Source organism: Egretta garzetta, unplaced genomic scaffold (genome assembly GCF_000687185.1).
Source record: "Egretta garzetta isolate BGI_Z169 unplaced genomic scaffold, ASM68718v1 scaffold434, whole genome shotgun sequence".
Lineage (NCBI taxonomy): Eukaryota > Metazoa > Chordata > Aves > Pelecaniformes > Ardeidae > Egretta > Egretta garzetta.
Genome location: NW_009259584.1, coordinates 63,845 through 80,741, shown reverse-complemented (window position 1 = coordinate 80,741; position 16,897 = coordinate 63,845). Strand labels below are relative to the sequence as shown.

The 16,897-nt window shown below is 37.2% G+C and overlaps 1 protein-coding gene across 2 annotated transcripts in view; it reads left to right on the top strand.

Moving 5' to 3' along the window:
• ARMC3 (armadillo repeat containing 3) overlaps window positions 1-16,897 on the top strand; it is a 50,972-nt gene that overhangs the window by 20,818 nt on the left and 13,257 nt on the right. For both annotated transcript variants that reach the window (XM_035893258.1, XM_035893259.1), the window contains exons 10-12: window positions 11,421-11,670; window positions 12,853-12,989; window positions 16,431-16,599. In XM_035893258.1, coding sequence (XP_035749151.1) covers window positions 11,421-11,670; window positions 12,853-12,989; window positions 16,431-16,599 — 556 coding nt within the window. The remainder of the gene's footprint in view (window positions 1-11,420; window positions 11,671-12,852; window positions 12,990-16,430; window positions 16,600-16,897) is intronic.

Below are 16,897 nucleotides of genomic sequence, written 5' to 3'. Positions count from 1 at the left end.
ATATCTATTTTACATTCACACAATAGGAAAAAAAATAATTTGGCGAAAATGCATTCCAGATTGAGTTAACATAATCATATTTAATTCTGGAATATTTTGTGTGTATGTCTTGTAAACCACTGAAAGTAAGTGTATGTATAAGGAAGATGCTGATATACTTTTATAATGATGTGACTTTGCTGAGTAATTATGTTAATAATATTCTGGTCTCAAATGAAACTAATGAGACTAGTTCCCTTTTATTGGTTATATATTAGATTATTTTTATAAACCCTCCAAGAATATTAAATCATAAAGCTAGTAGTAGCAGGTAGACCTTCTGTGGCAAGAACAAAATGGCTACAGTAAAGGGGAAGACTGTTTACTCTAAATGTTTTCACCTCTTACCAGCCGGCCAAAAATTCAATCTTCTTGACCTCATATACATCTGTTCTGCCCTATTTCATGTCATGAGCATTTTTGCATGTATTATATTAATTGAAGGATGTGTACCTTGCCCTTTCATTTTGTACAGAATATATTACAGAATGTAAGCAGAGTACAGGACTGCTGTTTTTGCTGGAAAATTTTTGTTCTTGTTAGGAATATTTGGTCAAGAAATGTCTGCTTTTCATATAATATGGGAAAAAATACAACTTAAAACAAATTGTGTAATTAAGGGTCCCGCAATAGCTAGCTCATAAGGATAAAGTCTTCCATTGATTAATAACACAAGAACAGCATAGGCAATGGGCAATACTACCCCCACTAATGTATATTAACCTTGACCTTTAGGTGCTTCCCCACAGCAATGAAAGGCTAGTTCTATACCCCTACCCAATCAATCCTTTGTTTCTCAACTGAGACAGCTAATAAAGGTGTCAAATACGGTGGAGGTTTTGTAATTAGAACACCTGTTCACGATGAACGGGACAGAGACCAGCTTGTCACTTCACACAAGTCCCCAAGCAACCACGATTTGGCAAAAATAAAAAAATTAATGAATTACTCTGGCCCCGTAGTATTTTAACCAAAGATCTAGAGCAGAAGAGAACATGAGTCCCATACCAACAGTCTGTGTTTTCAGGTTTACTGTAAAACATGGATTTTCAATATGATCTCTACCAGAACACATAAAGATTACTATAAATAACTTCTAAAATATTTCAGCATTTAAGCTTTTGTTGCAGAGCTGATGTTGTGTCATGCTTCAGTAGCACACAGAAAAAAATACAGTGGTCAAATGCCTCATTAGTTTACAGATTGACACCCCCAAATGATGCTTTTATCAGAATTTTATCATAAATTAATGATAGAATTTTGATGCTGCTGTATATTGATGATAAATTCTTTGTAAACTTGTTAATAGTTAGGCTAAATAAAAATAAAATTGCAAAGTATACTGCAGTTTAAAATCCCATGTACTTATTCTAACATCTGATAAAGAAACTATTTTGGGATATTACTATGCGTATAGCTCTGAGGCCATCCTTGATAGACGTGTCAGAATTTGTTTCTGTGGTTCTGCTGCTGGAAAGAAGAGAATTATGTTCAGCTGGGTATTTGCATCCACTTCACATTTTTTAATCCAGAACACTAACTTGCTTTATTGAAAATGTACACAGTTATTTGGACAGCAGAATGTGTGAAATCTGTCTATTTTTGATGTGTCCAAGCATCAGGAAATGTAGGCACAATTACTTCAATAATGTATATTATGCGCAAATTGAAAAATTGCACACAAACAAAGAAACAGCAGTGCCATCTATTGGTCAGAAAAATAAATTATTCCATGCTATACTACTAACTACAGAACAAACATTTTATTTCAGCCTCTGCCTATTTTTTCCCATTTAAATTATAAACAATTATTCGCTTTTTAGAATTAGCTAATAGTGTTAAATATAAATACGATATTAGTTAGAAGTAAGACATAGAAATGAGATCTCAAGTGTACCAGTTAGTCAGACAATTAACATGAACAGCTCTTTTCTTCAGTATTGTTGTAGCACAAATGCCATTTCTAATAGCTGTCTTCATAAATCTGGCAATGTCTGAATTCTGGGCACCTAATGGAGTTACCACTAAAGAAAAACACATGCTCTGAAATTTAGAGCTTTGTACTGGACATGAAAACTAATTAACAGCCTCAATAATATTTGTCTTAAATTGTTTATTTTAAGTGCACAATTTATAGCATTCAGTTAGAGTTTGGTCTGGGGGAAGAAGGAAAGGGATGGGTTTTGTTCAGCTGTACAAAGGGCTGCAGGAAATTGTGGTACATGACAGACTTATGATCTGGCAGAATATTTCTCCTGGGGTTTATAATTAGTGTCAGGTTACATATTTCTAAGTATTCTATCTGGATTCAAGATAGTGAAATGTCATCCCCAAAACTGCAATGTCAGCAAAATTAATGTTATTTAATTTTCTAATTCTTGACTTCTTCACAGGAATCAGTGGACCTATTTACATTAGCAAAATTATGTCCATAAAGGTAGTTACAGGCATTATCACAGCATCTGAATGTGTGCTTTCTCATATGTATCAAGATTTTCAAGATTTGGGAGTAGGTTGGGGTAGATTTGGGAAGGTAGTTTGGGAGCTCATTGGTTATGGGCAGTGACCAGTGAGGAGAAAGTGAGTTGTTCCCTTGACTTAAATGGGACTTGCATCTATTCCAAACTGAAATTCATATACTGATCTAATGACCCAAAATCAGTCTATTCCATGTGGATAATGTAGTGAGAGTCTCGCACTTTCTTAAATAGAGATTTTCAGTATCCACAACAGATTTTTATTTTTTTTAAGGTGGGTATGGCCATCAAGGAATAAATTTAAAGAACTGCCAGTTTTCTTACATTTCAAATTTTGTTATTATCATTAGAAAGTAATGATTATTACTACTAGGTAGTAATATCACTAGGTAGTAATCTTCCCCATTAGCAAATGGGAAACTTAATCATAGCTTTTCTCTTTCAAGACTGTAGATGGAACCTAATTCACATAAATGGATCAATACTGAAGTGTTGGTGTTATGTAAGATAAAATGTCTGCATGAATATATACGTTAATTCATGAGAACAGGAACAAAAATGTCTAGTACATGAGAGCTACATTTAAAACCACAATAATCCATTGTATAGGTTTTGTCTTTTTTATGGTTTAATAGTTCTTTTCTATAACATAAGTTCGTGTTTCTGAAGGAGGGAATCAACAATAGAATGCCACTAGCTGTATTGTGTAAAGGTAATATGTTTTAATACTGACCCCTAGTGACAGAATTATATTTTTGAGCTACTATGCTGCAAGGTCAAGGGATTTTGTTGCGTTTCGTGGTTTGTGTTGTTATTTTTACAATAGCACCCATTCTGCTGACCCCTATACAAATACAAACAGTTAGCTCATGCTAACTTTCTTTTATTGTATATCCATAGTGTGAAGGGTGCTTTCTAAAGAAAAGACAACACGGTCATTACCCAAGACCTCACATGCTTTTCCTTACATGTTACACGTTGACTTCTGTTGAAAACTGCGAAATGTTTTATGGTAAATCTTTTAGGCTGTTTGTACCCTCAGAACCTTGCAGTGTGGTCACTATTTATCTTACCTGTGGAAGGCTGGAATTTCACTCAGAGCATGTGGGTTGTAACCTGTAACTTCCCAGGGTAGATTTCTGTGTGATCAGGTGAGACTTTTTTCCTCCTGGATAGAGACTCCTAAGCCTGGGAGAGAAAACTGTGGTTTACAGAGCAGCACAATGGTTTCTCTTGAGTGTGTATTCCTACAGTGACATTCAGTTATATGCACTGAGATGAATTACACTTTTTATGAATTACAAGTGACAAGGGTTATTCTATATTTGAATAAATTTCAGACAAATGTATCGCTATTCTTACATGCACATTTTCTTTGTGGCATATTTCTAAATCAAATGCAAATTATTTAAGTACATGTTTTAACTTACTTCAGTATACTGTGAAGTTATTTATTTTAAGTGTATATAAGGGAATTGCAGGTTTATGGCTGATCATGCACACTTAATTCTGTCCTGCTGTGAATTTATCCTGTGCACTGACTGTGGCATGTTGTCTAATTGGACTGTCATACATGCAAGTGGGTAAAAATAAGCTTTCACAAGTATCTTTAAACCTTTTGACTTGCAACCTCAGTAATTTTATCTTAACATAGTAGTGTCTGTGTACTTTCTTAGAGATTTAAGAGAGAAAAATAAAACCATAAATTTCTTCATTCTGAATCATCATAAGAGCTTGAACCTTTAGCAAGGCAAAACAGATTGCTGCCATTTGAGATAAGTTCACTGTTGTCCAGAAGAGATTTATCCAGAAGTGAAAGATGGGGTCAAGTTTCACAGTCAGAGTACTCTTTGTAGGGAGACTGACTTGGCACAGCTTTTTTGTCCTTCCTCAGCTGGTGCTTCCAAAGATGAAGAGGAGCCACTGTCTCCTCAATGCCTGTGTTCAGATGAGTCGTTGTGGGGAGCCTGCTTTGGCTTGCTCTTTCTTTCCCTTACACCTCCACGAAGGCTGCTCTGACAACTCCTGAATGTTCCCTGGGTTTTTTGCTTTTCTAGCAATGTGGATTCCAGACCCTCCACATTTGTGCTGTGTTATTGATTTTTGCATGCACTGCTTCTCAGATCAGAAAAAAGAGAGAGGGGGGATAGTGTCTTTTTCATGAGCTTAACCTGGCTGAAGCTGCATGGGATCTTTAAGGGACAAAAAGGCTTTCTGTTGCTGAATTTCAAGCCTTTCTCCTAATTGTGGAAGCATCAGAAATTCTTTATAAAGGTTGCAAATAATATTATAATTGAAAGGATCAGATACCATGGATAGATAGTTAATTACCAATGCCCCTGTAATATTTTAAATTATGTATACTACAGTTTTAGAACCGAGAGCTTTGTAACTCTGTCAGGTGAGTTCAATGACAGACATTAGAAAATTTCTGTGTATCTCTAAATGAGTCAGGTATTACAGTCTCTGCCAACCCAGACAGTTTAAGGTTTTATTGCTTCCAGAACATGAGGTTTATTGAGTTTTGGGTTTGTTGATGTTTTAACGAGGTACATGGCATTAAAAAATAGGAATAGAGGGTTCAGTTCCTGAAAAGAAAAATGAATATGGTTTGTTGATATCATCAGTATTTTTATTGTAGCACAAAGAGGCCCCAAACTGTAGATCAGAGTCTCTTGTGCTAGATTCCCTTACTCAGAATAAAAATACTGACATTTGTTTCCCTTGTATAGTGAAGAAAACGGAAGTAATATTAGTCTTTAAATAAAATATGAGTGACTTTATACAACAGTCAATTGCTTTGGAAAATAATTAAATTGCAAAGTGAATTTTTTGGTAAACGCAGAAAACATTGGATGTGATTATTCTGATGACATAACAAGGCAAATGAAGAACACTAATACGTTTAAGGGATAAAAAGGAATATATTTCTTGAGGGTTTTTGAACTTCTGGTTATGCTCTTCTTTCTCAGTCAGAAATTATGTAACAGAGCTGGGTCAAAAATGCCTTGTGTGAAAAAGAATTCATGCGATTTAACACAGATAGAGTTGATTTTAAAAAATGGGTGTGTAATTAGATGCATAATTCTTATGCATAATTTACATGCAATTATGTATGAAAATGAGATATGCGCAGGCATAAATGGATAGCTAAGCACCTCACACACAATCACGGTAATTTTGCACAGAAATTAAACATGCAGTTGCAAATACATTTGGAAAATGAAGTCCATAAGGAGTCCAATGGCCTTTGTAAGGAAGAAAAATTTGAATTTCTCCTGAGTAGAAATTGTGTTAAGTCCTCAGTCAGAAGAGGGGGAGTAAACAGCATAGATGTGAACAAAAATACAATTTAATATAAATCAGTGTATGTTCAGTTGTGGTAGAAGAAGAAAAAACAAACATACTTTACCATTTTTATGAAGTGTCAATCTCACTAGTGTAAATTAAGCACAATCCAGAGTAAACAGTGGTGTGAAGCTGCCCTCTATCTTCCCTCCATGGGAGGTTGCTGAGGTTTGGGGTTTGGGAGGCAGTCTCGGTGGTTTCTGTCAGCTTCTTGAACACTGATAGTTGCCTTCTCCATTCTACTGAACCTTCTCTTCAGGAGGAAGAGCTGGCTGGACCATTCCCTATGCACTAAGGAAGTAAATAATCTGTTATCTTCCTTGCCATGGCTAGGAAGCTTGGTTGGGAACCAGAGCTATTAAGCTTGATGTGATGCCAACAGAGAGGTGGTTCTTGTCCCAGGGAGCTTACAGTCCTAAAAATACAAAAAAAAACCCACAGTGTTTTGGTCCAACTTCTACTGATGATTGTTTTCACAACACTCTACCAATGTCTGAGCTTTCCTATTGCACCCCAGACAAATAAAGCAACTAAATTTTCAGTTCTGTGAAATTCATATGTATCTCCAAAGTAACTGTTTAAAAAAAGTTTCTATTGTGAAACTTTTGGTAATGATTTTATTGTCAGCTTTTAATTTATTTTTGCAGTAAAAACAGTAAACATCTGTTTTTCTCAAACTCTCAGTATTTATTCTCTGCGTTCTGAGTGATCTTTTAGAGAATTTTCAAGAAATCTCTTGATAAGGTGTTACAATATATATTTTAAAATAATTAATTTAAATTAAATATTTATTGTCTGACCTTTAAATATTTGCCTTTCCAATGACACTTGAGAAAAACATTTCAGCTATTCTTGAATACAGTAATTTGAATTCAATTGTAATTGAAATTTTACTGTTTCACTGCAGGGCATGGTTAAGGTCATTAGGATACCTGAACTGGGTATACCCTGGTTAAGGTAAATGCCTGTTAGTTTAGGCACTCTAATGATCATAACCATGTGCTTATAAGTCATTACATTTGCATTATTTTAACTTTAATTTCTACACCTGTCTTGTCTGGTTTTTCTTACTTGTTTGTTTGTGATTCAGATAGTCAGCTTTCACTTTTCAAAAAAACATGGTGATACTGCAAATGCAACATCCTTCCCCCCCCGCCCCTTGTCATTGTCTTCTTTCCCTTTCCCTATCTTTTCTCTCCATGATTAGGGAAGTTGATGTATTTTGAATTTTTACACAACATGGAGGAAAAAGAGCTGTGGTTTTATATAATTTACTCCTTTTCAACATCAAAAAGTGTATACATTTTTTCGGATAAACCAAGGCTCCCGTATTCCTTGAGGATGTAGTCGTATAGTGGGAGCACTGACAAAGTGCCCCATCTCACTAGGATGTGTCTGCAGCAGAGTGTGTTCTGGAGGCAGGGAGAGGCTCATGCTGATCTACATTAGGCAAAGACAGTGCTGGTAAAAGCTTCTTCCTTCGACTTTTGTTTCCTTGTAATAAAAAAAATGACACAGTGCACATCTCTGCACAAGATGGAAGGGAACTAGGACCTCCATACTTATATGTTAATGTTGTAGTTTTTCAGCGCCTTAAAAACTTAAGCATATTCATTCTTTCAGCTCCCTTCTGAGGGCAGCCACTGCTGTCTCTTTTAGCAGCTGGGGCTTCGTGGCCCAAGGCTTACAGCGCTATTTCTGCGTTCTCCAGAGGGCTATGGGGTAGGAGTGAGTTAACTATGGATTCCTCGTTCTTCCTTCTTCCCTCATAACCTCTTCTGCACACATCTGTTATCAGGACACAGCATTGCTCTCAGGTGTTCGTGCCCTCTTAAAATCTTATTCTCAAAGGTATTGGTTACCTTCAACTCTCATTACCTGCTGTTGCTACTTCTAACATGAATTCCTTTTGCCTTATAATCCATTATGCTACTTGATTAAACTATACACGTAAAGCTGTGATTTAGAATGAATCTGCTCAGAAGTAGAAAGCAGGACTGAAATAAATATGTATGATCTTCTAAATCAGTGGTTCTCAACCTTTTTGAAGTTGAGTGGCACTTGAGAAAATTGGCTGTGCTCTGTACCTTGCTGAGGTCAGCTCTGAACACACAAGGAGCTGTCACCTTGCTCTTTTGTTAAGTACTTGTGTACTTGCTGGCTTTATGGAAATTACAGTAAATCTGCTTATAATGTGATTGGCTACGTCACTCAGTTCCATGTATCATCCTGGAATCAGTCTGTTCAGGACTATATGTTTATTAGGATTTCCTACAGGAGAATACATGCGTAATTGGGTGTTGTATAGGAACAGTAAGTCCTATACTTACTGCAGAAGTATTGGATATACTATACTTGTGAGATGCAGTGATGGATTTCATGAGCAGTGGATCTGTCCCATAAATCCTGGAATTTCTGTGTATCCATTGTACAGGAAAAACTTTGATTTTGTTGGGTTTTTTTCTTCCTGGATAAGGTATGTGTGTATATACTGTGTAAGGCTGTAAATCCAATAGCTTATGGACATGCCTTACTGGGCATGGCTGTGTGCATGTATGGTGAGTCTCTCCCATGCTTTGCCAGCAGGTACGTCATGTCATTGTTACACGTACTATGAATGTGATGTTTTCTGGAAAACTTGTGGTACATGTGGTGTATAGCTGATCCTTACATGTGCAATCAACATGTCCAGGATTTCTTCATGTACTGCAGCCTAGATAGAGCCACAGCACTCCTGAAGCTGGAAATCTGGATACAATTTTCACGGGGAAGAAAAGACAATATTAACCAGAGAACCTAGAAATACAGTGGCCTTGCCTAACTAAAAAAAAAAAAAAAAAACAAACAACCCAAACAACCCCCAGTTCCCCCCCTCAAAAAAAACCCAAACCCCAACAATAACCAACCAAACATTTTCAGGTCAAGGAGGGAAGAGGAGGGAGGATACCCAGATAAGGGGAAATCAGCTAATTGAAGACACTCTGAGGAGTGCAGTGCAAGACATCTGGAAACGTGGGATTGCCTTCTGAGGCTGAAGTGCTTACATTAAATTTACTGGCACTCCGGGAGGATTAATTAGCCAACACCAAACTGGCCCTATACCTTTATGCTGCACCCAGGCTAATAACCCTACTCACCTTCAGTCCCTGGATTGCTGCCTTCTCCCTGTTTTTTCAAACTGGGGGTTGCTGCCAGCCTGCCAGCCTTCCTTACACCCATGTTCCAGCACTACCTGTGAGTCACCATCATCTTACAGCTGAGGCAGGGATCAGACCAACAAGTCCTGTTGGCCTCTGCTGATTCATTCCAGGTATGCTCAGGAGTATCTGCATCCCCCTCTCTGCAGATGTGGTTCAGAGATACTTGCACTAAGCTCACAGTAAGATCTACATCAGGTTGCCTATGTAATGGGATTATATAGCACAGGCTGGCATGTATTCTGCTTTCTGTGCTGTCAGCATAAGAGCATGACCATCAGCATTCCTGAGGGTTTTTGTTTTTATCAGTGCCTTGACAGGCTTTGATAGTTTCTTGTATATGTAATACTTCTAAGCTTGTGTTTATTTTGTAACTGAAAGTTACCAAAAGGTTAGTTAGATTTTTAGTAAGACTCCGTTAAGGTAAAAGTAAGATTTTCACATACAGATTTCTTTTATTAATATGTTGACAGAAATATAGCAAAACTTACAAAAAAATGTACAGTCTTCTGTTGTTGAAGTGCTTAGATATGCTTGTATAGAGGTGGGAGAGTTTGTTATGTTTTTGATATAGATAAAATGTACTAAAAGGGGGTATAAAAAGCAGTTGCAATGGAAATTCAAATTGCCATCTGCGCATTTCCATTGCTAACAATATTGCCAAGTTTTGTTTAACAAACAGATGAGCCCAATGTAAAATTACTGAGAGCCGATAGTAAATTGGACATATGCCTCAAATCATTTGATCAAATTTTATATACAAACTCAGAAGGAAGAAAATTCAATTTTTATAGTGTGCTCATTTATAATGACATTGGAAAAAATACTACTGAAACAAACATAAGATGATACAGACAAAGAAATAAGTGCCTGTTTAGTAGAAAGCAAAGTTTTGGCAAGAAAGTCAACAAAAATCTTAAGTTATAGAATATCTTATGGCATTTGAAGGATGTAAACTGTATTTGTATCAGTACTCTCTTTTGCCTATGTCAAAGAAACCATGGAATATATAATGAGGTGGTAACCCAGAAATGTATGCCTTTTCAGATTTGTTAGAGCATGGTAGTTTCCCCTCAGCCAGGCCAGGTTCTTTCTTCAGGGTCTGCATCAATTGTAGTCAAGAGTTTACTATCATTATAAGCCGTGTCACCAGCTGCTTTAAAACATATTCTTCATCCCAGATATTAAATATGAAGTTGACTTTTTTCTTTCTTTTAAAAGGCACTGTCCCAGTGAGTGCCAGAAGCAGAATAGCAGTGTTAAGACAAAGCGCTCGTAGGCCAGTTCCTTCTGCTGTGACTGAGATGCAGGCCCACATGACTATTAGTTTTGCAGCACATCAGGTTTAAGTCATTTGCAAATGACTCTAATACTCTAATAGTGTAGCTGCCTGCACCTTCTGCTGTCTCCCGCCTGAAGTTACTATTTCCTTAGTAGTGTTTCTTCAACATTTTTTTTCTTGGCTGTTCTCTAACCTAAATCTATTAAATGGTCCTTAAAAAAATCCCAACAATCGTCCCCAGTTTTATTTGCAAGCGGATTGTTTTGCAGGTCTAGCTCAGAACTTGGCCACCTCAGCACTTGTCTCAGCACTGCTGAGGGGCAGCAGCCTTCAGCCATGGCTGCAATGATCAACTGGGAGTAGAGGGCATATTTAAACTGGATCTGCTGCTGATGGACTAGTTGATGTGGAAGCACGGTCATAGCCCGCCCTGAGCTTTATGCTGATGTGTCTGTTGTACTCCTGCTGTCTAATTCAGCTTGTATAAAGCCAGCACAATAATTTCTACGTTGCACTGAATTGGCAGAAGCTTGCTGTACTATGTTTATGCCACCTAAGTATCTGATCACAGAAATTTAGAGACAGCACAAAGAACAACAATGTGATATTCCATGCACTATAACCCTCATTAGAAATAGTGCTAGAATGATTATGGGTAGGGGTGATAAAACTGCAGAGGCACTTGCCTGGAACTGAAGATGCAGAAATTCTGCATCTTTGAAAAGATGCAAGATTTCATTCACTTGTTCAAAACCTCAGGAAGAATCTATGTCCTAATAAGTTAAAGAGTCCATAAGTTTGTGACTTGGTTTGTCTGCTTAGGTTGTGCCTCTTGAGCTTCACACTGAGTCAAATATAGTTAAGGCATTGGAAAGAGGGGTGTCACAGTTCAATTTTTAATTTCAATTTCATACTATAATTTATCATATAAACATCAGTCTTGCAATTTATTGCAAGGTAATTTTTTTTTGATTTATTGAAAGGTAATACTAATTTAGTTGGTAAATATAGCACACTAAGAAGAAAAAATGGTTCTAAAATAACAACGTTTTCTTTTTTTCTCCTTCATTTTGCTAGCGCTGTTGCTGAGGCTGAAGGAATTGAGCCATTAGTAAATACCTTGAACGCTCAGAGAGATGGAGCCATTGCTAATGCTGCCACAGTGCTAACAAATCTGGCCATGCAAGAGCCATTCCGTGTAAAAATCCAGAACTGTGGTATTATGAGTGCGCTTGCAGAACCGTTGCGCTCGACCGACAGCCAAGTGCAAAGCAAAGCAGCATTGGCTGTGGCTGCATTTGGTTGTGATGCAGATGCAAGAACTGAGGTAAAACTCTTCTTTGAGGTTGTGGTTATTTGTAACATTTCTAGATCCTGAGGTTGGTGTTACACTTACTAGGATCTTTGTATTTTGTATGTCTGTCCTAAAAGTCCCGGGATTTCTAGATAGTAAATAACTAATTTTTCACTTTCATCATAGGCTTGTTCTGCTGAATTTAGCTCCATTTGTCATGAGAACTTGGAAAGGGTTTTCTTTAATTTGTATTTTTACTGTTGTATTTGCTTGTACCAAATTAATGTTCTACAGCTTTCCAGTGGCTTCAATGAGCTTTAACCAGGGCTATATCTTAATCCTCATGTTTATAAGCATTAAACATTAAGGTTCTCTCAGCTGCAACTGTTGGATGAATTTTGAAGATGAGAAGTTCTGTCCTCTTTATTCTCCCTTAGTGTTGTGCTATTGCCCACTTTCAAGGCCTGAACAGCAATGGCTGATCTTGATTTATAAGATGCTGGATGTGCATGGAGTAAATGTAATTCCAATAAAACTCAAAATATAATTAATCCCTTGATCAGTGACATCCAGCAAGTTGAACTTTTTGCTGTTTATCAATGGCCCTATTATTTTCATAAATAAGGATGATGCTATGTGCATTCATAGATCATAAGCTGGGGATTTCTCATGGGTCAATGCTATTAATTAGGACATGAATAAGGGGCATAGATAATTAATCTACCTCTTTCAGTGTCCTTAAAATGTCTTTCTCTTCAAAAATCCAAATGAGCAGTATTTCCTCCAGCATGTATAGGAAAGGTACTGTAGCACACAAGAGAATAGGATGTTAATAAGATTGTCATACATACAATACAATACAGATTCAAATATATTGTGATGTAAATTAGTTGCTAGGAGGCAGCAGAACATGGAAAAAGCTGTGTAACTCTCTGTGGCAGTGTTGGGTTGGATAGTCTCTTCAGTTTCCACAATCTAACAACTGAAAAGCAAGCCAGAACCAGAAGGGATGTGTGCCTTGAACCACTCTGAAGCTGACTTCAGCTCCAGCCTATGCAGGGTTCACAAAAGCAGAGGATCCCCATAAATGGCCTTTCTACCAGCCCAGCATAGCTTGCCTACAAGGCTTGAATGTTTTGGAAGGTGTTTCACAGGCTGTTCTTGCTGGGACAGGTGAAGTATGTAAGTGGCAATGTCTTCTTTTTTTTTTTAAAGTTAAGAAATGCAGGTGGACTGGGACCACTCATTGAATTGCTGCATACTAAGAATAAAGAAGTCAGAAGAAATGCCTGTTGGGCTGTTATGGTCTGCGCAAGTGATGAACTAACCGCCATTGAACTATGCAGGCTAGGGTGAGTAAAAATAGTGTCAAGGGGCAGAGGGAAGATTTTGATGAGAGAACCCTATTAAGTTGATCTTTCTATATTTACAGCAGAGTAACAAAGTTATACTTGCTGGTAAGCAGAAACTAACTACTCTTGCACTACAGATGTTACAGATTAAATGGTATTGATTTTAAGTAACAGAAGTCTTAAGAAAAACTGCAAGAGAGAACTGTCTGGAATTATAAAAACATTTATTGTTTCTGTGACTGAATTAGGGTTTATATTGAATATGTGCTTATATCAGTCAAAATTAGGGACTACAGTGCCCCATACATAGGAAACTGAAATTAAGGTTTCAGGCTAAGTTCAGTATGCAGTAAATTGTACCTATTACACACAGGCTAAATTTGTTTTACAAACTGTGGTTAACTACAAGTGTGCTGAAGTGTCATGTAAAAGAGACTCTATTCCTTCTTAGAAACTCCCAAGTTCCATGTATTAATATCTGAATTACAAAAGCTGGTTTGGGTTATAAGAATTATGGCACAGGGCTCCTTATACAGGGTGACTCTTTCAGTTAGTGTTAAATTAAAATATATGTAATTGCCCTGCTCCCTCTGCTGGACACTTTTCTGATTACTGCACAGATACTTAAAATGCATCTATGAGGGGATGCTTCAGAGTTAGAATCTCAGAAATTTAGGTCCGGAGGGGACCTCGAAGTTGATACTATCCGTCTGCCCACTGTAAGACTGAATCAGGTACACTGACATATTTTTGCTTGTTAAGTGTAAATACCAATTCTGAGGGGATTTCACAACTTTCCGAGGTAACCTGTTCCAGTGCTGAAGTACCCTTACAGTTAGAAAAGGTTTTTTGATTTCTAAATATCCCTTACAGCAAATCAGTTCAACTACGTCGTCCTACTTCCAGTGAGATTGAATAACCACCTTTTTATAGCAATTTGAGTTTAATTTATTGAATTTTCTCATGTTCTATGTCTCTCTCTCAGTTTCCTTTTCATGGCAAAGTAGAAATGTTAAACTTCTTTTTGTTTTGAAATTTTGTATCATTTTGTCACACATCTCTGAATTTCTCTCATTTATTTATGCCATTTTGAAGTGTCATCTCCCAGCCTGGACAAGGTACTTCAGCTGGGGTCATACCACCATCAAATAAAGCTCAGTAATTATTTTCTATATCTTGCATATAGTACTGCTCTTATTTAATCCTTTCTTTGTGACACTATCGGAGTAGGACTCTAATTTATGTGTCCTTCCAGTTTGACAGCATATTATTGATAATAATACACTAAGCATAGTTTTTCAACCAGTCAGGCACTACTTCATGTTATTTTCATGTAGATCATATTTCCCTGACTTGCTCATGAGTATTCAAGTAGGAATATGTAAAAAGACTTATTAAAGTCAAAACATATCTCAAAGTCAACTCACCTCTCACATCTACTACTTCTACCTGTACATTAAGTCAGTTACCCTATCACAGAAAGGATTAGATTGGCTTTACACCATTTATTCTTGACAAATATATAATGGCTATTTCTTACCATCTTATCTCTTGTTACTTGCAAACTGATTGTTTAATAATTTGATATAGTGTCCTTTGGACACTGAAATTTGGCTGACTGATCTCTGTTATTTCCTTGTTCTTCCTTTTTCCAAATCTAGATACTATCTTTGCCTTTCTCCACTCTCCTGGCACCTAGCCTGTCCTCCCTGAATTTTCCAATATAATTATAAATGGTTCAGAGGTTGTTTTTGCCAATTCGTAGAATAGTATGAGGTAAGTCTCCTCAGGCACTGATAACTTTGTCTATTCAAACTTATTCTAGACATGTTACGCCTACTGTTTCCACCTCCTTGTTAATATTACTGCCAGGCATCTGCTTGCAACCTTTTTATGAAAACTTTAGCAAAAAAGGCATCAGACACTTCAGTCTTTTCTGTGCCATCTGTTATGAGTTTTCTTCCCACATTGAGTAATAGGCCTACATTTTCCTCTCTGACTTGCAGCATATGAAACATTTATTTTTGTTTCAGTCCCTGAGTAGTTGTATCTCACTTTGCCTGTGTGTCTTTTGGTTTTTTCCCCTACTTTTTCTTCCCTGTTGGAAGTGTCAGCGTTTCCATTTCTGTATGAGTCCTTTTTTGGCTTTTGGGTCTTCACAGAACTTTTGGTGCAGCCATATTTGTCCCTTTTTGCCTTGTCTTTCCTCCACATGAGGATAGTGTGCCATTGTGCCTGTAATGTCATCTGTCTTTGACACTGCTGTACTCATTAGGCTTTTCTTACTCATTTCCCCCTTTAAAATTCTTCCCTGCATTACTTGGTGGTTACCTGATTTTGTTGCAGTATGCTGTATGACAAATAGCCTGTACTGCTGTTCCACTATTTTCTCCCATTGCTCTCTTCTAAAAGAGAAGGTTGTCATTTGCCTTGCCTGAGAAACTTGTTCTCTGGAATCCATCTGATGTACCTTCAGAAGTCTACATTGTAAATGTCCACAGCTGAGGCTCCCTGTGTAGTTCACAGAGAGAAATGGGCAGTCTAAACGTGGAGTTCATTATATATGTAAAAAACTGATGGATGCAAAGAATGTCTGCATGTGTGTGTAGATGCACAGAGATATAAATTTGAATATACACATACACACACATATTAATATATCTACCTCTTTTTACCTGTTGTTTTCATTCCTCAACAGTTCCAAACCTGCACTATGTTATGTTCTCCTGCTTTAGCTTCTTTTTTCTTCTGTAGTGATGTTTTTCTATGTTTCTCAAGTCAGAAGTTATCAGTATGTGGGTTCAACACAAAATCAGCTTAAGGAATGAATTCCTGTCCTCCTGTGTCCCCACATAGTTATTTGTTTCTACCTCCATGCTGCAAAAATCCTGCACCTGGTGATGCTGACACAACTGCTTGTGTTTCCATGCTCATCTGTGTTTTGCAAATTTCTGCCAACCTCTGTCCTAAACCAGAAGGATTCACACATCACGTAATGGAATCTGCAAATTGCATTGCATTGCAAGTTGGGGGGAGATTCCCTGAACTGTATCACATGGTCAGCTCTGAACATTATTCCTTTTACTCTGCTTTGACAGAGTAAAAGGAATCTTTTTTTTCTCACTCTTCTTTTTCTCACATTCTCTGTGGTACCTAACATCCTTCTGATAAAAGATTGTGGCACCCTGTCAGCATTTCTTTAGGCATGTCTAACTGCCTAAAGGAATTACTTTTTGCTTTTAAGCACTGCAAGGCATTTTCCTCCCATAGAGAAAGAATTCTGTGCAGCACAATCAGCTCCTTGCTGGCCCAGGGAGCACCAGGCTAACACTTGGAAATGAATCTATCTTGGCTGTGGCAATGCTGAAAGCTAACTCTGAATTGTATAATAACAATTAATTGGTATTTAATGGTGAATTAGCCTTGTATTGTGTTTAACAGTGCTTTAGACATCCTAGAAGAAATTAATCTGTCACCAGGACGCAAAAATAACTTCAGTGAGGCTGCTCTGGAAAAGCTACTTGATAACAATCTTTCCCAAAAGTACAGCCAGATGGGATATTTATCATCAAGTAACATCATTACTGATGGATTCTATGATTGTGGTCAGGTAAGCTACTTTAAATAAATTTGTCTACTTAGAAAGAGTAAAATTTTCTTCCTGATTTAAAAAAATTAAGAGTACTATAACAAAAGCTAGAATCTGGCTATGTAAAATACTTTGTTTTCTTGTCCTGAAGTTTTCCCAGTTTCTATACTAATTTATTTTTATTATCTTTCTTCGTGGATGAAATCTCATCATCTTCATGCTATCCACCAGTTGCAATCTTCTTCCCAATCCTATGTAAGCTGTGCAGCTCCTAGTTCCTTTCCAGATACTTTCTCAGACCTTAGTTCTTCTGGTCTCT